The following is a 25,623-nucleotide window of genomic DNA, read 5'->3' on the forward strand; positions in this document are numbered from 1 at the left end:
CTAGAATGGTCTTTCTCTCCTTGCTTCAAGGCTCATCAGCATAATCTTACATAGGCGCCCATTGCAGTGTTGCCGGGTCTCACAGGCTGTGTCTAGACTGGCAAGTTTTTCCGGAAAATCAGCAGCTTTTCTGGAAAAACTTGCCAGCTGTCTACACTGGCCACTTGAATTTCTGGAAAAGCACTGACGATCTCATGTAAAATCATCAGTGCTTTTCCAGAAATACTATGCTGCTCCTGTTCGGGCAAAAGACTTTTTCCGAAAGACTTTTGCGCAAAAGGGCCAGTGTAGACAGCATAGTACTGTTTTCCGCAAAAAAGCCCCCATCGCGAAAATGGCGATCGGGGCCTTTTAGCGGAGAACCGTGTCTAGATTGGCCATGGACGCTTTTCCACAAAAAGTGCTTTTGCGGAAAAGCATCCTGCCAATCTAGACACGCTTTTCCGAAAATGCTTTTAACGGAAAAGTTTTCCATTAAAAACATTTTCGTAAAATCATGCCAGTGTAGACGTAGCCACAATGTTATCTCCAATCTTATGATATTTAGTGTTTTCCTTGGAGCCACATCTCTAGCAGTCATTCATTTTAAAAAAATAGTGAATTTCTAGCACTTCTGGTTGCTGTGAAAAGCTGGAAACTATGACCTGAGTGCATCCTAAAGGCTTAAAAATCAAATGAGAGACTCCCAAAGTGTTGTTAGTTAATAATGTCATGATTTTAAGCTAATTTTATGATTTTTTTTATATCAGATTCATAATTTTTGACTGCTTGTGTTTGACAACACTGGTTGTGTGAGTGTGTGTATGGTGTGTATACATGTACGTATTTATGCACTCCCCATTAATTTTTCTGAACCTGCAATGGATCCTTAGCTACTCCAAGTCACAATCTCATTTGCTCTGGGATGTGGAACACCCCAAAATTCTTGTAAATTAGCACACATGCCACTCACTGGAAAACAGGGAGCAGCATTGCAATAGAGCTCACCATAGAGGGGAGATGTCGAGAGATTCAGCCTGATATAGATTTTTAAAAAAAGCAGAAGTACCTGCACCAGCAGAAGCAGCCATGGTTGTGCCTTGTCTGAAACAAGAGTAATTTTTAAGGGCTTACTTACACAATCAGGCCTGTAATTTTTGTTAAATTCAGCAACTGGGGATAAAGTGCCAGTAATCTATCAAAAATGTTTTCTCTCTTGCTGTTTCCCTTCTCTAGAAAAAACAAGTGAGTCAGACAAAAATCCGGGTGATCTCCACTATCCTCTTCATCCTGGCAGGGTGCATCGTCTTTGTGACCATCCCTGCAGTCATTTTCAAGCAGATTGAAGGATGGACAACCTTGGAGTCTATTTACTTTGTGGTCATCACTCTAACTACAGTTGGCTTTGGCGATTTTGTAGCAGGTGAGCAATCTGAGCCCTGAAATGCTGCCCTCATTCTAGTGATGCCAGGGATAGGTGTCTTGGCTCCTATATACTTTTCAAAGGTGCAGAGCAGGGTTTTAAACACATGTTGAACTCCACTGAAAATGATTTTAAATATCTTCATCTGTGTCAATGTGCAACGGACAAATTGCACATAGCAGGACAAGCTAATTTAAACTCCAGGTGCCTAGCCATCTGATGAGCTCAGGTGCTGAGCAGTCTTCCTCTTGGAACCTCTCCTTTTCCTTTATCATGCAGTGAATTATGCATGAGTGAAATTAATTTCCTAGTGAATTCATGACATCTGAATTGTAGTAGTGCCTTTTGCATCACATGACTAACGGCCTTAATCGGGGAAGCAAATAGATAAGGTGATGAGGTTTTCCTGATGAGGTTTTCCCATTGGATGGCCATGTTGGTGTATCTCTGAGCCTTTACGTCCAATACATGTGGTAGCTGCTATAACAGGCGCACAGCTTCCTTTGCATGAGCGGCAGCTTTCTCAGAGACAGCTTGCAGGATTTTACTCTCTAACCATGATACAAATTTTGAAACTGCAGCCATCCTATTAAGGAACACTAATATTAGAAGTGAAAAGGGACTAAGGCCTTGTCTATACTTACCGGGAGATCAGTGCTGTGGGAATTGATCTCCCAAGGATCAATTTAGCAGGTCTAGTAAAGACCTGCTAAATTAACCATTGATTGCACTCCTGTCAACTCCGGTACTCCACCGGAGCGAGAAGAGTAAGGGGAGTCAATGAGAGAGTTTCTCCTGTCGACCTCCTGTGGTGGTGATGCTATGGTAACTCAAACGAAGGTATGTCAACTAGTTGTGTATCTGAGTTCTACATTGCCCCCTCAGTGCAGATCTGACCTAAGGAGATGTGTATTTGAGTATTAGGAGGATACTGTGTACTTTCTGGGATGAGTATAGTCCTAAACAGGTACCATAAATATTAATCCCCATCAATTACCAGCAAAAGGACTGTCCTGCTATTGATGGTCATGGAAGCTTTGCTGAGGAAAAGGTGGTTAGAAACCAAGAGCATCTATCTTCCCATTGATATGTGCGCTTCATTCCCATTAATTTTAGTGGCTATAACAAATGTGTAGAGACAAGGACGAATCCCTGTGTTGCAAAGAGATCACTATGCAGTTGTCCTATTATTTCCCATTACACCAATGAAATGTGAGTGAGTTAAAACAATTCAGATTGAACCAGTTGGTGACCAGTTTGCTTGCTAAAAGTTGTTCTTTTATAAACAGCCCCCTCACCCTCCCTTTCTTATTTTGGTAGGGAAGACATGAGTTATCTGTGCAGATGGGCCTGAATCAAACCCCAGATCTGAATACACCTGAACTATGGGAAAATTCAGATCCAGATCTGAATTTTTTGACTTTGGTCCATCTTTAACTATTTGAATGTGAAGAATAATGGATAGAAGAATCCACTGATGGTTGGGTTTTTGTGGTATCGTAAGAAGGTAACCAAAGAAATTTGGGTGTTTCACAATATTTTTCCTGGGTCTGTAGAACTTTCCCTTCCCCTCTGTTTTTTTTAAGAAATTTAATTCTAAAACATTAGTTCTTTAAATCTTAAAAAAAAAATCTGATTGCTAAGAGTGTTCAGAAGAATAAAATTCAAAATCATTCAGCATCCCACAACTGGTGTTTTATTAGAGTCAAATGGAATGTAATGCAAAAGCCTCAAGGATGATCTCATGATAGCAGAGTTAGAGTGGGAAGCAGAAGATTTGGGGATCTGTTCTGGTTCTGCCACAGATTTCCTGTGTGACTGTTAGGAAGACTCTTTAATTGCTGCCTTCCACAGTTACCTCATCTGTAAAATGGGAATAAAGATACACTATTAAGGCAAGTAATGACAAGGGAACTGCACTGATTTATGTCATCTGAGAATTTGGCCCAGTGTCTTTGTAAACTAGAAAAAGTGATTGCTGTTGCTGAACAAAGTGGGAAATCTGGTAGCCTGAGAAAGGTAGGGTGGCTCTTCATCCATAGCCTGGCTTTTTAATATGACAGACCACGGTAATCCACTTTACAGAAAATTTCTGCTGGGGCATATATGACCAGAATGGCTTGTATTATAGCAATGACAACCTCCACCTCCCTCTGATTCACATGGAGGAAGACTGGAAAGACAAAGTGATGCATAGTGTGTATGAAGTGAGATTAGAATAAAAAACAATATTTGACTCTCTGCCAGCATCTGAATGCTAGGCTTTCAAGGGAGTGTTCAATCATTGTAAGAACACTCATGCTCAAGCTCAGTAAAACTCATTTTAAGGGCTCATTAGAATGTATCAGATTGCAAATTGCCTGTAAAAGCTCCAGGGAAAACATTCATTTGTAATTATGATTGTTATTGGTAGTGAAAAATCCTGTGTTCTCCTGTGGCTATAAACATATAAACATATAACACTCATGTGCATCGTCCTTAGATAAATTGAAATATGCTATTTATTACCCAAATTGTAAAACAGGAAAATTAGATTCTGTATTTAGAATGAAACTGTTTAAGATAAAACAGAAAATATAACAAGTGAAGAGCCCCAATCCAAACTCTGGCTCTAAATGGTTCTGAATAGTCAGAAGGGTCTGGTATTGACTCACTCTTCCTGCATGTTCCCTTCTTTAGACTGGACCAGGTCAAATCCCCAGATCCAGACATGCCCCAAAGCTCTTTGGAAGTTTGGATCCTAATTATAACATGAGGTTTCAGGTTTGGCTCATGTGTAGAATTTAGTGAAATGTGCTTCAGATAATATTATTTTCCATAATGTATTTTCTATAAGGCCCTTTTACTGGCTCATCATTCCTTTAAATATAGTATCTGGTTTATCAGAAAATTATACTCTGTACCTGTATTAGGATTAGTCTTTGGAAAGTTGTTTGTGCCCTTAACCAAGCATTAAAATTGGGGCCCCAATATCTTCCTTCAAAGTATTATTTAATGTAAAGAAAAAACTTACAGAATATTCTGACCAGCCATATAGCAGCAGAACATTAGACCCTTTTAGGACAGGTCTCAGTTTAGGAAGGGACATGGGGAATTCCAGCTGTTCCTCAGACAACACAACCTTGTATCTGCACATGAACAGAAGCATGTATGCTTATTTCAGGGGGAAATACTGATATCCATTATCGGGAGTGGTATAAGCCCTTGGTCTGGTTTTGGATCCTTGTTGGCCTTGCCTACTTTGCTGCTGTCCTGAGTATGATTGGAGACTGGCTAAGAGTTCTATCCAAGAAGACAAAAGAAGAGGTATGACTGCTAATTGATCAGTAAATTATCACTTTTTAAGATAACTTTAAATGCCAAATCACTGCTGACCAGGGAGTGATGGTCCCTTATTTATACCTGTGCTAAATAATCTCTTTTATTTATCCTTTTGGCTGCTTCTTTTCAAACTTCTTCCTATTTTGGATCCTTTCATGACTAAACTGCTCCAATCTCTTGATTTCTTAATGAGAGAAGGGGAGGGGGAGGGAACTGACCACAGGGTTTGATTTAGCTCATTATAAAGCAAGTGTCACACTTTAATTTTGGATGGATTTTAAACCACTTTTCCCTTACCCGCAAACTCAGGGATAGTGATTCAGAGTTAAGATTTGGGTTCAGGTCCAGCTCTTCTAAAAATGAAGTAGAAATGCCAGTAGAAAGATACTTAAAAAAAAAATAAAAAAAAAATAAACCAAATCAGAAGAAACTTTTGCAACATTGGGCAAGAGCAGTTACTGTCCTAGTACTTGCCCTTGGTTAATTTCAGCCAAACACTGTCCTCCACAGTTCATGGGGAAGGGAAGACAATATTCTAGTGACTTACTGATAATCAGGGTGGAAAACGAGGTTAGCTGCTTTGCCTGAAGCATTATGCTATTAAGCATTGGCTCAAGAACTATATATTAATTTCACACACCCCCTCTTACATCCGCAATGAAATTTACTTTGGCAGATTAGTTAGGGAATGCATAACTGAGTTTGCCAAATTAGTACTGCTGCTCATTATCAAGAGAGTTATTGGTGAAGTTAGCTGAGTCACCTGAGGTCTCTGGTGCATCTCCAAAGATACTATGTGAGATACATCATGGAAGAATTTGGTTTGTGTTAGTGTGCTGATCACAAGCTATATTAGCTTAAAACTATTCTTCTCTTTTCAAATGAACCTTGGGAAAGGCTGCAACATCAGTTAATTCATTTCTTTCACTCTTATTTTTTTCTGTATTAGAAGACATATTCATACAACACCAAAGCTATGTGAACTTCCTATTCTATGTTATGTTATGTTTGTTTTTCACGCCAGGCACATGAAGTCATCATTCTGCATTCATGTACCTGGAGCTAAAAATAAAACAATAAATCACATAGGGATATTAAAATGTCTCTTTGAAGCACTCACAGTGAATTTCCCAATTTTTTTTCAATCTTGGGGAAAAAACCCTGATCAGCAGCTGGCATAAAGAAGAAATTCCAACATTTTAGTATATAGTAGTTCCCAGTAAATTATGGACATTTTTACACTTCCTATTTAAAGCATTTGGTAATTTTCTGAGACAGGATACCAGACTAATTGGATCATATGTTTCTTCCTCTATGTAAAATAATAAGAATATTGATTTTACCTAAATCAATCATTGCATGGTTCAATAAAGAACCTTCTGTGGGATTGCACAGGTGTAAGTGTGATCAGAGTTTGAGAAGCAGGTTTTATCTAATACAGTAATATTTATGACTTCTCAGTTATTAGAGACCTCAGAAATGCTTGGTTGCTGGTGGTTCTTTGAGCTGCCTGTTTACGTGAGGAGTGCACAGAGGTTATCAATCACTAGTTTTATTGTTTCCGTAATGAAGGAAGGGCTAGTAAGAGTGTGAGAGTACCCTAACATGCGAGAAGGAAATAAAACATCCACTGATAGCAGCCAAACAACTCACATGTGTGGGATACAAGTTGTTAGAGCCTGATGCTAGCACTGCCAAATTGTGGGGATGTTTGGGGCTGGCTCAAGGCTCCAGATCTAGACATTTCATCTATGACCAATCTCTGATTCTGTGACATACAATACAAATGTGGTGTTATTCTACAGTGAAAATTTCATTCTTTCCTCAGCGTGTTTTTGTTTGTTTGTTTTCTGGAAAGGTTGGTGAAATAAAAGCCCATGCGGCTGAATGGAAGGCCAATGTGACTGCTGAATTCAGGGAAACCCGGAGGCGGCTCAGTGTGGAGATCCATGACAAGCTTCAAAGGGCAGCCACCATTCGGAGCATGGAGCGTAGGCGCCTAGGGTTGGACCAGAGAGCCCACTCACTGGATATGCTCTCTCCAGAGAAGCGCTCTGTCTTTGCTGCCTTGGAGACAGGACGCTTCAAGGCCTCATCTCAGGAAAGCATCAACAACAGACCTAACAACCTGCGCCTTAAAGGGACAGAACAGCTCAACAAGCACGGGCAGGGGTCATCTGAGGACAACATCGTCAACAAGTTTGGCTCCTCGTCCAAGCTGACCAAAAGGAAAAACAAAGACCTGAAAAAAAGTATCCCCGAGGATGTGCGGAAAATTTATGAGACCTTCCGACACTACTCCTTGGATGAAGAGAAAAAAGAAGAGGAGAATGAGAAGATGTGTAACTCAGAGAACTCTTCTAGCACTGCTATTCTGACCAGCTGTATTCAGCAGCACTTGGACCTGGAAAATGGAACTATCCCCACCGAAACCAAAGAAAGGGAACAAGAAAACAAAACATTACTTGAAGACAGAAATTAAATGTAAAAGACACTTAACTTTAATTAACTAATGTTAGTGTTTTTATATACATACATATATATATATATATATATACATATATATATTGAGACACGTGCCTTATACAGACTCCTTATTCAGTCTGAATTACATAGCATCGAAGAATATTTCACTGTGCCATAATGACTGAAGATTGCTCTGCCAAAATGAATCAGAAACACAGCACTGGAGAGTGGCATCAGAAAGCAACACATGGGGAACTTCAGCCTGTGTAAAATTACAATGGCAAAATGCAAAGGGAGAAACTTACCATGGCAATACAGCTGGAATGCTACTGCCATGTCATACTGTTTGCAAAGGACAGCTATGTTAGAGAACCTGTGGGAGGGTGAAAAAAAAAAGAAGCAAGACTGGTGAATCTTCTAAATTGATCATGGCTTCCCTGAGCCTCCCTCTGGTGATTGAAAAGAGGAGAAATGATTGGGATCAACTAACAACTTTCAATAAGGATGAGTTTACATTTTGGCACGTGATCCAAGCTAGTTTCAGTTTTAAAATCAGATGTATTATCTTTCTAAAATCCAAAAGCATGTCCCTGGACCTGGAAGTCAGTTGGTCATTGGTTGTGAAATCAAAGTAAACATAATATTAAAGGATGGGATTGCTTTTTCCATTAAAAAACCCCACAAAAATACAGAAAAAAAATTCTTCCCTCCGAGGAAGTAGCTGATATAAACTCAAAAACTCTGAATAAACAAGTTCAAACACTACATGATGTAAAAGAGGAGGAAAAAAATATAAGTGTTTTGCTTGGCTCATCAAATTGTGGGCCAATTTTTTAAAAAATATTTCTTGTTCACACTTTATATCACTGAAGCAAGTTCAGTTTTAATGCTGTAATGCTACAAAGACAGAAAGAAAGCTATGGCCTTTGCATGACGTCAGCAACTGGCTGTTCTCTGTAGCTCAACTGGAATTTTAAAGAGTAGACTTAAGAGCATTTACAATACTAAAATGAGGACCAGAGCAACCTTAGTATCTCAGGGCCATATGTCCCTTTTGATGGGTTAGGGTTTAGATAGGAGCTGGTCATACCCTCCAAAAACAAACAAAAGCCCTCCCCCGACCCCTCAGAAACAAAAGTTGAAAAAGAAGAAAATAACCAACAGAAGATGATGAAATATGATGGAAATATTTTAAGTGCTTATAGCTTTAAGTGCCATTAATACCATCTTATTTTGTAACTTTTTAAATAAGTATTTTGACTAATTTATTTGATTTCTTTCTCTTTCAGTTTATTTTCTTTATTTGATATTTGCTCTAAATCCCTTTCCTCAATGGACTCCAAACACAAACTCTGTGTGTGTGTTGAGACAATGAAACACAACCAAAATGTGAGAGTTTTGTGTCTGTCGCTGTGACTGGACATTTGAATATGGGAAGCACATATGTCTTCAGATTTCAAAGTGAATGTTAAGAGAAAAGACTGTGAAATAATTCATGGGAATTGCAAAGGCGTTCAGTCTATGTATGGTGCGTTGCTTGCCATTACAAACCAGAGATTTTTGCATGCTGGAAACGAGACATAAGTAATTGCACAATTTATCCTCCCCAAACCTTCCTCTCCACAAAATTCTCAAATTGCCCATCATGCAAAGTGCTCCAATTATAACAGCATTCCTTGTAGGTTTGCTGCTAAAGTAAATGTGAGATAGGCTCCAGACACATTTTGAGTTTTGCTGCATATTCATACTACCAAGGACTTCCCACTCATGTGGGCAAAGTTTTTCAGAAGTGCATGCCAATAACTGTCTGCACGTAAATGCAAACAATTTTTTTGTTTACATGTTCTGAGATATCATGTGCAAATGGCCACTTAAACATGTGACATTTGCATACACTGTTACCCGAGCTGTGAATATGTATGTGGTAATTGCACATGAAAATGATTAGTGTGAATATTTACCTATGCAGCTGTTTGTGCACAATTTGCAACTCTGAGCTCAAAGTCACTGCTGCAGGAGGCAAAAGGAACTCTGAGTATGTTCTTTCCTTACGGAGTCAAAGCACCTGAAAAACTGTGTCCTAACTTAAATTGGTTATGAAAACCAGCTGTCCAAAAATGAAGGATGAAAAATTACAGGGAGAGCGAGTATAAAATGGATTTTGCTTTGTCCCCGATGAATCTGGTAAGGCTAGATTCTGGCTTGTGTGGAGGAGCCATGCTCTGTAGCCAGAGACCCCAGGAAGCATTGTGGCTGGTTCAGCTGGGATTGCTCCAATTGTGGGCATACCAGAGCAGGAGCTCTGCTACCCTCTGAATGGGTACAGTATGCACACCCTTCTTTAGCAGATCAGTGCAGAGGGCAGAGGTACATGGCCATGCTCAAATCCCAGACCTTTTCCACAGAGAGCAGGATCTATCTAAGGAATGCAAGTGCTTGTGCCCGCTCCTCCCCCCACTCTGGTGGACACCAAATATGGCCCCTAATCAGGATTTTAATATGCACAATACCACATACTAACACATACTTTGCTATCTCATTTTGAAATAAGTGGTATCATACTGCGTTGGCTATATAGGCCCCACACAGATAAATCACGCAGGACTTTGTATCTGGACCCATTAATATTCATGTTTTTTTCCGATCTGGGGTTTTATGAAATTAGAAACTAGCTCCAAACGTCAGATCTGGGTTTGGATTCCAGACAACGTTAAGGGATATCCAGATCTGGTGTTTGGGTCCTTCTCTGATTAAAGTGCTGTCTGGAAACACTATTTGCACTTTATTTGTTTGCTCTCCTGGAACTGAAGGAGGATTCCCAAAGCTTAGAGTACAGTGGTAGTAATTTGTGTTGCTTAGCCAGTGTAAAAAACCATCCCCAGTCTGATCACTCTCCTAAACCATACTGTATGGTCTACAGAAAAGCTCCCTGCGTAACTTCCCTGCTAATAAGATATGAGTTACCCTATGTCTACAGTGCACAACTTTTCTGGGATACTGGAGGTATCCCAGAAAAGCTACGCCGCGTCCAAGGAACATGTCTGCTTTTTTGGAACAGTAGCTGAAAAAGCGGACACATTCTTTCAGCATCCCTGTATTCCTCATTGTATGAGGAAGAAGGGATGTTCCGAAAGAGGAGATTTTTCAGAAATTTGGCCCTGTGTAGATGGGCCAAATTTCGGAAAAGCCTCTTTCGGAAAAAAAAGATATGCAAATTGCGGTTCGTAATTTGTGTATCTTTTTCTGACTTTTCTTTGCAATCTAGACATAGCCTTAGTCCAACAAGGTCCATTTACTCTGTGCAGGGTCAGTGAAAGTCAGTGTCAGATTAGTTATTCTTTCTAGTACTGCCCTCCTCTTTCCCATGTGGTCATGCAAGCTGACAGTTTGGGGAAGCTCTTGCAATGTACATCAGCATAAAAACTTTAATTGAATGGATGCAGTGTTGCCAAATTCAGACCTAATGTAAGCAGGCACAGCTCTTCTGAGAGAGAGGACTGGATGATCTAAAATGTATTATACCTCTATGATTGCATGATCCTTTGTGTTTACTACGGTATTCATGTTCTAACTGTGCTTATGCCTCCCCTTAATTGCTGCTGAGCCATAAACTACGCATAATTCCTGAACTGACATTTCATTAGGGACTGTCTTTGGCATCTACCAGTTTTGAATGTTTTTGATCTAGGAACAAAGGGTGATGCAAAATAAGATTCCAATGAGATACTAAGCAGAACATTGGATGACCTTTCACATGAAAGGCCTGGCCACAAAAAATAGAGAATTCTATTCCGCACCCTCTGCCAGTCTTGTCTACTAATAGGGACCCTCTCATCTGATTGCTTTCATTGCAATCAGGCATTGAACAGTAAGTAGTTTAATATACATTATTTGGATGATAACGTAGAGAGGGTGGAAGTGACTGCACAAAAAGCCAGAATGAAATTTCTAATCAGTTGATCTTATGTCATAAAATCCTGATATGCTTCTTCTGTTTTGAAGCACATCCTTTGCATATAGCAGTTTGGGAAACCATCTCAGTTGTAACATTAACTAGTAGCATAGCTAAAATCCATGTCCTCTTGTTTTCATCACTTGTATAAAAGCTTTTAATGTTATTTCTGGTGGAATTGTTGCACTATTATTGAATGTTTAAATGATATATGGGCTGAACCCAAACCCAAACTCATACCTCTAGGCTGCTGGTTCCCAGCAACGCTACCAGGATTGGAAGAACAAAGGGATGACTTAAATCCATTTTGTTCCCTGATTCTGTACTGAGCATACTATGGCTAGACATGAGAATCTGACAAACTACTAAGGAAATTGTCTTTAGTCGCAGCCTCCAAATCCAGGAAGTGGAATCACATGTGTCTTTTCCTACAGATTTTAGCCCACCCTGCTCCAGTTTACATTCACTCTTGTGCAGGAAGATTCTGATGTTTCCCCCTGGAGATCCTGTTGAAACACTAATCATTGTTAGCATATTACAAGCAACTGGATTGCCAGGTGGCTCCATTCCATTCCAGTCCCTGGCAATATTTGCATGAGCATCTGGCTGTTTTGAGAAAGGGTTTTAACTTCATCCATGAGAGATTTGCCATGAGTTTAATTCACCTTTTCACAGATGATATGGGTTATTAGAAACACTCATTATAAATGAATGGTTACAGTGATTTAAAGTCATTTAATCCTATTTTGGGGACTGGGTGACTTCATAAATCACCCAATCTTTTGCTGTCTGAGTTTATGATGTTTCCAGAAACTCTTGGTGGAGTTACGTGCTTGCTTGTTAAATCAGTGCAGCCCCTCCCTTGTCTCTGTATTTTATATATGTGTTGCTAATGTAGGAAGAGTGTTGCTCATGTCCATTTCTTACTCAACACTGGAGATTCCTCCCTAAACCAGAAGAAAGAAAAGCAGGGCTGTGTATTTGTGTTGGGACAAGCCCTGAGAAGCCTGCATTTCTCTATGTGTTTTTGTATACATTATTTATGGGCTTTTTTTTGCTTCCACTGCTCATTTATTGTGCCAAAACAACATGGGATCTGCTGCTGAGGCTTTTTCCACCATCCAGGAAACAACTAGAGTTTGCATTATTTAGCATATTATCATGGAGAAACAATAGCGCCTCAGTGATGTGCTTTCCAGGAAAGTGCATGCCACTTGGAGGCTGGCTAATTCCCAGGATTTTGGGAGAGTCACTAGAAGTCTGTTGCTGCTTTGGACCTGCTGTTTTTAAACCCATCTACAAGATGTCATGCATACTTAATAGCATGGGATCAAATCAGTAATAAATACAGCTCTGTAAATGGGTTATGAGGCAATACAATATCCATAGCAAAAAGGAAACACATACAAATCAACATAGCTACCTGAACCTCAAAGATATTCCCCCAGTCCACAGCATGCAACTACTTGGCTGGAATAGATAGGGGAAAGAGCTTAGACCCAAATCCTCAAAGGTACTTACTTAGGTCCCTAACTCCCACTGATTTCCATAAGAGTTAGGCAACTAAATACCTTTGAAGATTTGGGCCTTAGTATCTTTCTATTCTGTTTTTCTCATTGTTGTCTCTTTTTCACTGATACGATACAACAACATAATCATGATGACCAATGTTGCATCATCTCATTTAAATCAAATGCTATCAAGGTGCCAGTGTGAATGTCAAGCTGGAATAGTTTTAAAGGAGTAGAGACATGTTGGAGCTGGGCTGGAATAAGTCATGTTAATCACAGGTCCCATTCACATTGCTTATAGGTACTTGGGAACAACATGCAATTTAAATAATTGTAAATAAAACCCTGTGCACACGCACTTCATACTAGCACATCTATGCAGTTCTTGTACAAAACTTGAATGGTGATGTCCCTCGCCATATGTAGTTAGTTCCCTTTTAAATCTCTGTGCTAGCACATGGCAGTATGCAGATCACATATTAGCCTCGTGTTCTCAGTTTGAGATTTAGATGCTGCTTATTTAGCAGAAAAGGGACATCATTGTAGCAGGTGCCTGTCTAGACAAATGAGCTTTGGCTTTCCAGTTGGAGCTCCTGAAGGGTAAATCACTAGCAGGTCTCCATCCTTTTGTGGATGTGTGAGAGGGAATATTTTTCTCTCCAGAATCTATTCCGCCCATACACATTCCCTCCTCATAAGAGCTGTGTACTTGGACAGAAAAGCTTAATGGTGCCTCTTATGATATGCAAACCAAACCTACCAGCCTTCAGATAATTCCTTAGCTATTTCACAGATCCCAGAGCAGTGAACTAGATTACAAGCTATAATCAGAATTAGGTAGGATTTTGGCTTCTGAAGTGAAACTGCCTTACAGTTGGAGTGGGTTTAACTCCAGTGTCCCAATTGAGACCCATGTGATAGATATGGACTCAAATCACAAAGTTCATATTCAGATGTAAGCTGGGACTGAATTGTGTCAGAATTCTAAAGGTGTTTCACTCTGATGTTCTGGACTCAGCTTTGAAAATCTGGTTTGAAGTTTTGAGATGTGGATCTGATAGAGACTTCCTTAGATTTTGGGTGTGGGGATCTGCGTGTGGGTTTTGGATCAAATTTGTCTGTTTCTGGCCCACTTCAGATTAATAATATAATAGTCATAATTAATAATTAAATACACTTGCAGAGATATTCTACCTGTTTTTTTCTCTTTCTTTCTGTAAGATTTCATGGTGCTTAGGAAGGCATTTTCAAAAGAAAGAGGCATTCATAAATGTCATTAGCCAGGGTACTAAGCGGAATGTGCTTGTACCATCTAATAAGTTTTGCTGCTATTGTCTTTATTTTATGATGTAATGTTTTTCAATGATGGGAAAAATTGCAACAAAGACCTTCTGGAGGCTACAATCACTTTTCCTGTTGTTCTTTCTTTCTCACTTATTCAAACTCCTGGCAAAGACAGAGGTGTTATTGTTAGGGCACTGATCTCCCTTTTGCATACAGTGATGAAAAGCCAATGTGTAACTGAAATTATCAGCATCACCTGCTTTGCATTTTCATGTTACCCCAGCCATGTTTGTTATTTGTTTTCTCTTCTGTGTCTCTAATGCATGTAGTGGTGGTGAGCGAAGGATTATGCTCTGAAGGAGGAGGGATGGCACAAATCTGCTCACATGAGGGAAATACAAAAGGTCAGTATTTTGTAGAGGAACTCCTAAGCCAACATGATGTTGGAAGGTTCTACATGTGACAAGTAACAGGAGAAATCAGTAGGTGAAGAAGTCAAAGGTCAGAAATTTGGAGGGATCAGAGATATGCTTTCCAGGAAAGTGCATACCTGGATATCATTTGGGGACTAGCTAGCCCCCAAATCTTGGGAATGTCATTATCAGTCTGTTGTTTTAGTTTACATGGAATAACAGGGCCAAAGGTATCACATAGCCCAGTCACCGTCCAACATGAAATAGTGTTAAACAAGATCTGGGGTTTGATATGCAGAGCTCTCAGGCTGCTGCTCAATACCATCACAAATACACTATAAAATTCAGATCCTGAGGTAGAATTTTCTTCTTTGAAACACACAAAAAGAATCAAAAGAACATTGAAGGTAAAGAACATCGAAGTGAAAATGGATTGTTTGCACAAAGCAATCAAAACCTATCAAACTCTTTTTGGAGACACTGAATACCAGTTAAAGTCTGAGAGTGTTAGTAACCTTCTTGTCGTAGAATAAACAGACACTGAAAGAGAAGAAGAGAGAGGACAGTACAGATGAGGGAAATATAGCTTTTGCTGATGTTGTCATGGATATAGTGTGGCTGGTCAGGCATGGATGGATGCATTGGGCTGGCAGGTTGACCACAATATCCATTGTTTTAGACCCAGGTTCACCTCCTCAGTCATGGATATTTCTGGTTGCTCTGGTCAAGTCCCTCTCCTTTATTGAGCCTTCTCAGGCTGAGCAGAGCTGAATGGACTGTCTTGTCTCCCCATGCATTGCCATTGATTTCAGGAGCAGGTGAAAAGCTTAGAGAAAGAGAGATAGGCTGGGAAGAAAGGAGCATGCAAGGGAGGGGGTAGGCAGAGCAGGAGCTCACATGTCAGGTTGGGATCCTTACTGCTGCAAGAATGATGGTCAAGTGTCACCTTTAAAGCCTAGTGCCAGGGTAACAATTGTTCCACTGCAGCCATGGTAATGATAAAAGTTATTGTTGTGTTCTCCCTCAAGGTCTCTTTTTAAGGATCACAAACAGGCAATGGGTGCAATAGTCCATCCTCTCACTATTTTATCCACCAAATAGGCTTAATTTCTGTCACACCAGTTTTGGTTCTTTGAATTCTGCTTTCCTGCTCCTCTTGTTTACCAGGCACCCTCTTTAAGAGAGTCCTCCAGCCCTTGGCCCTCTCTGTTTAAACTAGTGGAGTCTTTCTATCTCCTTTCATATCTTTTCTTAATCAGTTTCATATAACAGGTCTTTGTGATAATTCATAACTGTTACCCACTTTTCACCAGTTTAGCTGACAGTGAGGCCCACTTATCATAACAAGTCATTATGGCCGACAGGATGGAAAGTTGTTCCCTCCTGTGAGGCAGAGTGAAGGTCCAGGACTTGCAGTGAATCCTGATTTGCTTCTTTGCCTCCTGCTGGGTGTTGCTTCATTTTCTTCAGCCTGCCTTCCAGATGGAACCTGTTTTCCCTTGCTGTTACCTATGTTCTGTCTCCTTCATGATGAGAAGCAGAAGCTAGTTGTTCCTGGCATGCACTCCAGCCTCTTTCATGCAGGCAGGGTGTGTGAGGCACTTCCCGGCACTTATAGAGAGTTGGAATCTGGGAAGAGGTGGAGTCATCTTTCCTGGAAAATGTAGAAACTAAGAACAGAGATGTGTGGTAACTCTGGAATACCTCTATCCCACTACAGGACCTCAGAGCAGGCTCCTCACACCACGGGGTTTTCTAAAGCAGAATTGGCTTCACATGGATTGAGGTTTTACACAATGACCACTGTCCTTGAAACTTACAATGTGGCAAATGCACAAAAGTTCTATTAAAAATGTATAATAGAACTAGGATACCAAAATGGAGCACAGTGTGAAAGAGTAGGTCACGCAGACTTCATAGCATATTGCCTGGCCAGGTAGGTGCCAGCTCATGGTCCAAAAAGAACAGAAATATATCCTAATACTTCAGATCCATGTTATTTCCACAGAGACTTCTGTAACTTTTCCCCAGCCCTGGGGTACCCAGGGAGGCTGTGCCTATGCTGTTGACCACTCACCACAGGCCTAATGAAGGCTGGGTGTCAAGATGGGTCCCTGTTGCTCTGTTAAAGAAGGCAGTGCCTCTGGGGAGGAAACCTTAGATGCTATGGCCCTAGACCAGGATTGTGGGGAAGAACTAGAGACTGTAGAGAACAAGCAGTGGGAAGGGGACAGTGTTTGGGATCTGATGAGAAAGGGGGTGATTGAGAGGTGGGTCCTATTACAGTGATTTAAATAACAATTAGCCCTTCTCCCCAAATCCAGATCATCTGCCACAGTTTTGGGGTTAACTGCACCTCTAGCTTTTCCATGGTTTGCTTAAGAAACACCATGTAGAACTCAGGCCTCTTCAGTCACAGGATTCTGCCCTTAAGTGTCATGATTGCTAATGCTCATGAAAAGTCACTTGTTTTCCCCCATGGGGAATTTGACCCATTTCATAGTTCCTCAAAGCCTTGCAGCAGATTATTTGGTTACAACTTCCTGTCAACTGTTGGGGTCAAAATGTGGGTTTCTGGCCCATTACAGATTGGGTCAATCTACCACATGTTCTTTCTTTGTCTCTTGGTTTTGAACCTAGTCTGAACCTGAGTATACACATCTCCTCAGTGCAGGCAGCACTTCTCTGGTGTTGTTTACCTGTCCCAGCATCGACACTGATTACCCCCCATAGGTTTTACATCCTGGAGGGAGTTAGCACTGCTTCTTCCACAGAGCCAGCATATGCTGCTGGGCTTAGTGATAGCAGCTAACATTTATAGAAGCTGCTATGCTAGTCTCAAATATACAGTGTCTGTCCATAATATCGGTCACATCACTCTAGGGCTGTGTCTACATTGGCATGATTTTGCACAAAAGCACGCGCTTTTGCACAAAAACATGCTACCTGTCTACACTGGCAGGGAGTTCTTGCGCAAGAACACTGACGTTCTAATGTGTGAAATCAGTGCTTCTTGCACAAGAACTATGATGCTCCCGCTCAGGAATAAGCGCTCTTGCGCTACTGTTCTTGCGCAAGAGGCCAGTGTAGACAGGCAACATGAATTTCTTGCGCACGAAAGCCCGATGGCTAAAATGGCCATCGGAGCTTTCTTGCGCAAGAGAGTGTCTACACTGGCATGGATGCTTTTGTGCAAAAGCACATCTCTTGTGCAAAAGCACATGCCAGTGTAGATGCTCTCTTGCGCAAATACTGTAACGCAAAAACACCTGCGTTAAAAATATTTGCACAAAATCTTGCCAATGTAGACGTAGCCTAGTACTGAACACATCTGCCCACCTCACCCCCAAAGTACATGTAGAGTCTCAAAAATAAATTTTGACTACTTCTTATTATCCCTGCTGTGCTAACCCTGGTAGGAAGAAGTGATTCAGATTCCATTCTTTCTTGGGCATTACCAAAAGATTTTATTACTAATTTTCAGTCAGCTCCGGAATTTCAGAATTTGGCCTGCCAAACTTTTATTCTGACTGATGTGTGTGAGAGAGAACACCTAGCTTGAGTCAGAGCCCAAGACAAGCTTGCAGGATGGTGGTTAGAAAAAAACCGCAACTTGTCAACTGAGCACACTTCTTCACATGCAGTCACTGAGAGACAACAAAACAGGGAGGGAGCTACACCATGTCATTTTTATAATGTCACATCACAGTAGAGATGGGCTCTGAGCTATTATGCATGAGGCTCTAATTCCTGAAATCACAACACTGCCAAAATGCAGGTAGAGATCTGAAACAACCTAAGTGACCACACCCCTCTGTCTGAATTCTCCAGCACACTTTCACAGAATTCTGTGCATACCACCAACTCACTCAATAACATGCACACTTAATTAAATGCAAATTCAAGTTATTTTCCCAAACACAACACTTACAATGAGGGAAATCTGCAGTAGAAAGTAGTGCTATCAAACCAAAAGGAAAGTGCAGTCATTTACTCAATTGACATAGTATCATGTAGGGAGAGGGATGCTGACTTACAGAGTCAATTACATTGTTTTACTACCCTTGCCCTTCTTTAATGTGGCTTGTCAAGCTAAGGAAAACACTGTTGGCCATTCTCATAGAAGCCACTCCCCCCAAATTCCTGTGGCACCGCTATAAGTTGCCTTTAGTTAACGATTTATGAGGGAGAGCTTTCATTCACTGTTTGATAGGGAGCATAATCATGGGAAAGAAAAAAAACAATTGGCTACCTGAAATCTGGGATTGTCTTGGCAATCAGCTTGTCTTAAGCGGATTTTAGGCAACACTGACTAACTGACCCTTTACAGCATAGAATCTTTTTTCAGACACACAGCTATTTCACTTTTCACTGCCTAGGAAGGGATTTAAAGAAGGAATCAATTTGCTTCTGCATACCAGAGCTTATTTTTCTGACTTAATGGGTCTGTTTAGATATACCAAAAGGGGCTTACTTCTCCCTCTAAATATGCCTCTCTTTCTGCAAAGCACTCCCTAAGACTTGTCCACTCCAATTTCCAAATGCTCTGAAATACCCTGACCTTACTCTGCTTATCTCTTAGTTAGGGAAACAGGCATTGTCAGTTCTCAAACAAACTGCTGTCTTGGGAACAGAAAAGTAAGTTCAGGCTGTGCTTGGCATTTCCTCTTTTGCATACAGCCCCACTGTGTTGATTATTTATGTTCACCTGCTTCCAATTAACAGCACTGGCAAACTGCACACCTGCAATAGGCTTACTATAAGTTCCCAGTGTTGAAAACTTGCAGCTCACGGTACACTCATTTGTTTGGGAGGACGGTGAAGACAGCTGTAAAGACAAAGAAAAAACAAGATGTAGGTAACTGGATGTTGAACAAGTTTGTAGTGGTGTTGACTCTGCTCTTTAAGAAATGCACAACTCAAACGTTTGTTAGTTCTTTCCCTGGAATGACCTATCTTTGTACTCATGGTCTCATCTTCATAATTTCCAAGCACAGCCTTATGTTTTTAAAAAGAGTAGAATAATACTTGCTTTAGTTGCAGCATAGAAAGCATTCCCAAATGACTGAACAGTCCATGTGGTGTTATGAGACATTCACACTGAGGGCTAGGAAAATTTGGTTGCAGCTATGCTCTCTGGACTTTCAGGCTGTGTCTACACTGGCATAAATTTCTGGAACTGCTTAAAACAGAATACTATTCCATTTTCAGTTTTTCCAGAAAAGGAGCGTCTACATAGGCAGGCTGCTTTTCCGGAAAAGCCCTTTTTCCAGAAAAGTGTCTGTGGCCAATGTAGATGCGCTTTTCCGGAAAAGAGCCCCGATCGCCATTTTTGCGATCGGGGCTCTTTTCTGGAAAAGACTACTGGGCTGTCTACACTGGCCCTTTTCCGGAATAGTGTTCTGGAATAAGGACTTATGCCCGAGCGGGAGCAGAATAGTGTTTCCGGAATAGCGGCTGATTTTGTACAGTAGAGCGTCATTGCTTTTCTGGAAATTCAAGGGCCAGTGTAGCCAGCTCGCAGCTTATTCCGGAAAAGCGGCTGATTTTTCCGGAATAAGTGGCCCAGTGTAGACACAGCCTCATAGTTTCCGTAGAAACCTTGTGCTGTGCGTTCAGAGATTCTGGGTAGTGAGAATGCGTAACTGAATCTTCTTTTCTGCTCAGGCTAGCCTTTCATACTGACTTGCCACAGGTCCTTACTGACCTGTTCGTAGTACAGAATCTAAGGGGTTGAACTAACAGCATGCTTGGTATTGGATATTGTCTAGAAGAGACTTTATTGTTTTTACAGTTATAATGGAAACTGAAACGAAGCTTGGCAGCTGAACCATTTGACCTATTCCAAGTGACACCGTCTGCACCCTGGCTTCAGTTATATTACAATCACAATGCATTGTGGCTAACTGGCTATAGAAGCTTCCCTTTCAAATATAGCACTAAAATATATCTCTGTCTAGTCCAAGCAGAGATTTAAATGTGTTGCTTGGAAAAAGCAAAGTATGAAATATTTGAGTGCCTAGAGTCTACAGTGAAGGGGATCATCTTGATCAATACGAGCACAAAACAATAGTTCAGAACAACTCATTTTCTTCCTTCAAGGAAGTGAAAATGAAAGTGGGCTGGAGTAAAGGGGTAGATACAATTGGCTTGCACTTTAAGGTACAAAACTGTAAGATTAGCAAGACACTATTGGGGAGGAAATACTTACTCAGACATCTATTTACCCAGAGGTTGGAGTGCTATCAAAAATGACATACATATCATGTATACATCAGGAGACAGAGATCAGTGGGGACAGGAATGGGAAAAATGTTTGGTGTATTTCATATTATACATCAAGGTCATAGGACCATTCTAAACTATGCTTTCATAAACTCTATTGAAAAGAAAACTGTGGGGGGAAAATACAGGTAAATAGCAAAACAGGTTAACTGGTCATTTGTCAGTGACTGTCTTCTTATACTGTGGCTCTGGTTAGCACTAGGAAGGTTTTCATTTCTGGGATGCTTGATTTGAGTGCCCTGGGGATCTGGTTGGAAGAAGTATTGGACAATCATAGTTGCAACTCATGTTAATCAGTGCTATACATGTAAAATGCTATTCAGTGATACATACTCTGAAAAACTAGGACCTGTGCATCTCAAAATGGGTGACTGAAACTGGTCAAAACTTCTGACTTTTTAACATATGTACTTTAAAAACAACAAATGGTCTGGTAGCACTTTATAGATTAACAAAACATGTAGATGGTATCATGAGCTTTTGTGGGCACAGCTCACTTCCTCAGATGACCGGCATTTTGAGTTTAGGATGTGCAGACACAAAATAAAAAGGAGAAGTGGGGCAGGGGATGGAGGGGGGGGTGGAAGACAGGGAGCTAGAGGGAATCAGTAAGTATCTGAAGATTGGGTAGTTAAAACAAAGCAGATAAGAATCAAAGTCAATTGATAGTATCCTTCCTGACATGGGAGTCTACACAAATGTACTTCCATTTTCTATGCGTAAAATGGTAAATATCACTCCCTTATCTTACAGGAGTGTTGTGAATATACATTCATTAATGCTTGTGAAACACTCTGACTTGCCAGGCTCCATAGAAAAGCCCAGGAGAATTAATAATTCTGTTTTCAGAGCAGAGATAGAATAAAGTGCAGTAAATAAGGCCTGGGGAAACTCATTGAGCAGTGAAGATAAAAGGAAGTATTGAACTGCTGTGCTGAATGAGGCAGGGATTCTGTGGGATAAATGGTATGTGATCTTGTAATTTAAAGGCCCTTTTATAATCCACGTGCACAAGGGGGCTGAACTAAGGTTTAACAGGCAATTGTCAGATTTTCTAACTTTTGAGCTAGCTTTGCACTCAGCATGTGAAATTTCAGCCCTAACATTTTTTGGCAAAGTTATAAGCAATTGAAAACAGGGGCTTTATAATGGGAAGGATCAATCAAATCTCTCACTCCCATCAGAGGGGGAGGAGTTACATACTATTCATATTGTGTATATGGGTAAACTGAAGCAAAAAAGTTGAGTAGTTCAACCCTGCAATGGAACCATCTCCAGTCAGAGCACCAGCTCTGTTTCCCCAGCCCGCAGGCCACTGCCTTTGCCGCTTATGCCTACAGCCATTTTTGCATCTTGTTTCTGTTTCCCTTTCCAATCTCAACTTAATTAAAAAAACATAAGCAATCAAATACAGCTTTCCTCCTTCTCTCCATCAACCTCACAATCTAACAATGATAAAGATGTGATAATCCCAAATATACTCAGGCTACTGTTTGCAGCCTTTGGCATCTACCACCAACAGCCACCCCAGCAATTCTGCAAGTATTAGAGTCCGAAGGGACTCCTAGGTCATCTAGTCTCCCTGCCTGTAAATCACAGGGATGCTAAACCAAACAACTGAAGTTAGACCACAGTATAGAAGCTTTCAGAAGGCTAAACTGCTATGCACCACAGTCAGAACAGGAAGGACTGAGGAGCACTGATGCTTCTGCAATGGAAGGGGAATGATTAAATGAGAGAAACCACATAATCCTGGCAAGTGACTTACACCTGCATGCTGTAGAGGATGACAGTGACCTTGTTATGGTGATCAGTTAGACCCAGAGGCTACATCTATTCTCCAAGGTTTTTGTGTAAAAACCCACAGAGCGTCCACACCTCAAGCACATTTTTGCTCAAGAAAATCTACAGTCAACAGAACAGAAGGCTTTTTGTGGTGTAGGTATACCTTCTACAAGGCATAACTCCTTTTTGTGCTACAGCTCTTGTGCAAAAAGGCATGTGTGGACACTCCACAGAGGTTTCTTGCACAAAAAGAGCCTATCCAAAAAAGCACTGTGGATGCTCTCTTCTGCAAAAGCGCATTGCAAAAACAATGCACTTTGAGGGGTGGACATGCTTTTGCGCAAGAGGTTTTTGCACAAGAACTCTTCTGCAAAAGACTTCTTGCACAAAAACGCAGCAGTGTAGATGTAGCGTGTGTATTAACTGAGTTGGCTGCAATAATAGGGAGCAAGTCCCTTTGCTCAGGCTGACTGAATTGCTGCAGCCTATCCGCTGTGGAAAGGAAATGTTTCAGCTGAAGCATTTCAGTCAGCCCTTTGCACTCCATTGCACAGTGCAGGACCATAATGAGTGCTGGGAGATAGGTGCTTTCGCAGTCCCTCAGAATTTCTAATTTCTCAGGGAAAAAGTGAGAGCACCAGAGAACAAGGCCAGTGATGCTGGAGAGGAGTGTTAGTACTTAGTGTGCTGCATGGATAACAGGCAAAGCCAATAAAGAGCTCCCAGTTTTTGGTAGCTCCCTGGCTCGTGATCTGTAGGCAAATATCACAAGGTGAAGGCCTATCATCTCCCTAATTAAGTAGGGTCAGACTTAGTCAGTATTTGGACAGGGCATTTCTCTGGGAAACCCAGAGTGCTGCAGGGAGTTGCAATAGTGATTCAGTAAGCTAATTCAGGGTAGGCCCACTGCTTAGTGAGGAGGGAGAAGCAGTAACAGGAAACTTGGAAATGGCAGAGATGCTCAATGACTTCTTTGTTTCGGTCTTCACCGAGAAGTCTGGAGGTGTGCCTAACGTAGTGAATACAAGCAGAGAGAGGGTAAGTTTAGAAGATAGGATACACAAAGAACAAGTTAAAAATCACTTAGGAAAGTTAGATGTCAGCAAGTCACCAGGTCCTGATGAAATGCATCCCAGGATACTCAAGAAGCTCATAGAGGAGGTATCTGAGCCTTTAGCTATGATTTTTGAAAAATCATGGCAGACAGGGGAGATTCCAGAAGACTGGAAGAGGGCAAATATTGTGCCCATCTATAAAAAGGGGAATAAAAACAACCCAGGAAACTACAGACCGGTCAGTGTAACATCTGTCTCAGGGAAGATAATGGAGCAGCTAATTAAGGAAATCATATGCAAACACTTGGAAGGTAATAAAGTGATAGGGAATAGCCAGCATGGGTTTGTGAAGAACAAGTCATGCTAAACTAATCTGATAGCTTTCTTTGATAGCATAACGAGCCTTGTGGATAAGAGAGAAGCGGTGGATGTCATATACCTAGACTTTAGTAAGGCATTTGATAAGGTCTCTCATGATATTCTTATTGATAAACTAGGCAAATATAACTTAGATAGGGCCACAATATGCAGTCTGTTGGGACAGAGATCAACTACCCCTTTATTTGCAGGTTGGGGTAAAAGTGAAGTGCACCTCATGGAAAACTGAAATGCTGTTCTATTTGACAAGTTATCCATGTCATTTATTATTTTAATTATACTGTATTTTAAATTATATGTCCACAATCCAGGGCTTCTGGCCTTGCATGCATTAAGACACGCAGATCCACATTTGGGAGCCAAAGTTCACTAGAGTCAATCGGAGACTTTCTGTTGACATCAGTGGCCTTTGGATAGACCACTAAGGCTATGTCTAGACTATGCTGATCTATCGGAAAAAGGTATGCAAGCTGAACTCCACAATTTGCGTACCTTTTTCCAATAGTTTTTTCGGAAGAGGCTTTTCCAAAATTTAACCCATCTACACTGGGACAAATTTTGGAAGAACCCTTCTTCCTCGTGGAAGAAGGAAGACAGGGCTTCTGAAAGAGCGCGTCTGATCTTCCGCAAAAAAAAAAAGCGGAAGAGTAGCTGCGTTTCCTGGAGGCAGTCGAGTTTTTCCGGGGTACCTCTGGTATCCCGGAAAAACCCCTAGTGTAGACATAACCCCAAGAGAAAAGGAGACTCCATACATAGATCTGCATTAAGCCATGCAGGAAAAGAAGGCCAGACTCTTAGCAATACTATCCCCCTGTCCTTAGAGATCGCTTTCTCATAGGTGTTAGGATCTGTGCATGGGGCAAGGCAGACTCATTTCTCACTTTGTCACAAGCTATCAGCAGCTTAGTGAGGATTTCACATTACTTAGTGAACAGCTGTTGGAAAAATCTGACTTTTTATTTCTGAAGTGCCAGTGGAACACTGCTTTGAGAGGGCAGAACAATTGCTCAGCAAAAATCCTCCCACTTCTTATGTGTCTCTTGCTCCAGGGCCCCACTGACATTTTTTAAGTTCATACTGACTATCCCTTTGTGTTTTAACAGGGGCCAAGAGAATAGCTAGAGTAGCTGAATAACTTGCAATAGAGCTTTTGTAGCAGGACTTATTTTTTTTCTCAAGGGCTGAGTTTCCAACAGTTCTCAGTCTTGTCTCAGCAGGGACGGAGAAATGTTGCCAAGTGTGATCATTCTTCCTGTTGTGCAATACAATGTATTGCAAACATCATGAAATGATGGATAGAAAACATAATGCAGAGTGAAAGTCCTCTGTCCCCCCCATGTGACGAGACCCTAAGCTTCACTGCCCCCAGCTTTATCTACATTATGACAAGGAGCTGTAAGTTGCTGCTTATGCAGATACAGTTGTGCTAGTTCTCATTTAGCTAGCATAGCCAGAGGCAAGTGGCGGCATGGCTAGCTGCTCTGTATGTACCCAGGAAGTTCAGGCAGGTTGTACTCAGCATGGCTAGGCTCTTCTGCCATTTGCCACTGCCTATGTTACTGCAGTTACACTACCATTTTTTGCAGTCTGGCTTGGAGAGCTAACACAAGTTTACTAATGCAAGCTGAGAATAGCTCATGGTGCAGAGGTAGCTTAGAAAGTGCTGGATGGAGGTTGGTGATTCAGTAGGTGGTGCTCTTCCATCTGACTTGCTAGTGGCCTGCCATGGTGCAAGAAGGAGCTATGGAGCAGAGAAGGATGGGTGATTGAG

General features: G+C 41.1%; 1 protein-coding gene across 1 annotated transcript in view; it reads left to right on the top strand.

Annotated features, from left to right (window-relative positions):
* Positions 1–14,043, top strand: part of KCNK10 (potassium two pore domain channel subfamily K member 10) — a 114,143-nt gene extending 100,100 nt beyond the window's left edge. The window contains exons 5-7 of the mRNA XM_075926750.1: positions 1,216–1,402; positions 4,566–4,708; positions 6,582–14,043. Coding sequence (XP_075782865.1) covers positions 1,216–1,402; positions 4,566–4,708; positions 6,582–7,205 — 954 coding nt within the window. The 3' untranslated portion in view covers positions 7,206–14,043. The remainder of the gene's footprint in view (positions 1–1,215; positions 1,403–4,565; positions 4,709–6,581) is intronic.
* Positions 14,044–25,623: the final 11,580 nt, after the last annotated feature.

This window comes from Pelodiscus sinensis, chromosome 4 (assembly GCF_049634645.1).
Source record: "Pelodiscus sinensis isolate JC-2024 chromosome 4, ASM4963464v1, whole genome shotgun sequence".
NCBI classification, from domain to species: domain Eukaryota; kingdom Metazoa; phylum Chordata; order Testudines; family Trionychidae; genus Pelodiscus; species Pelodiscus sinensis.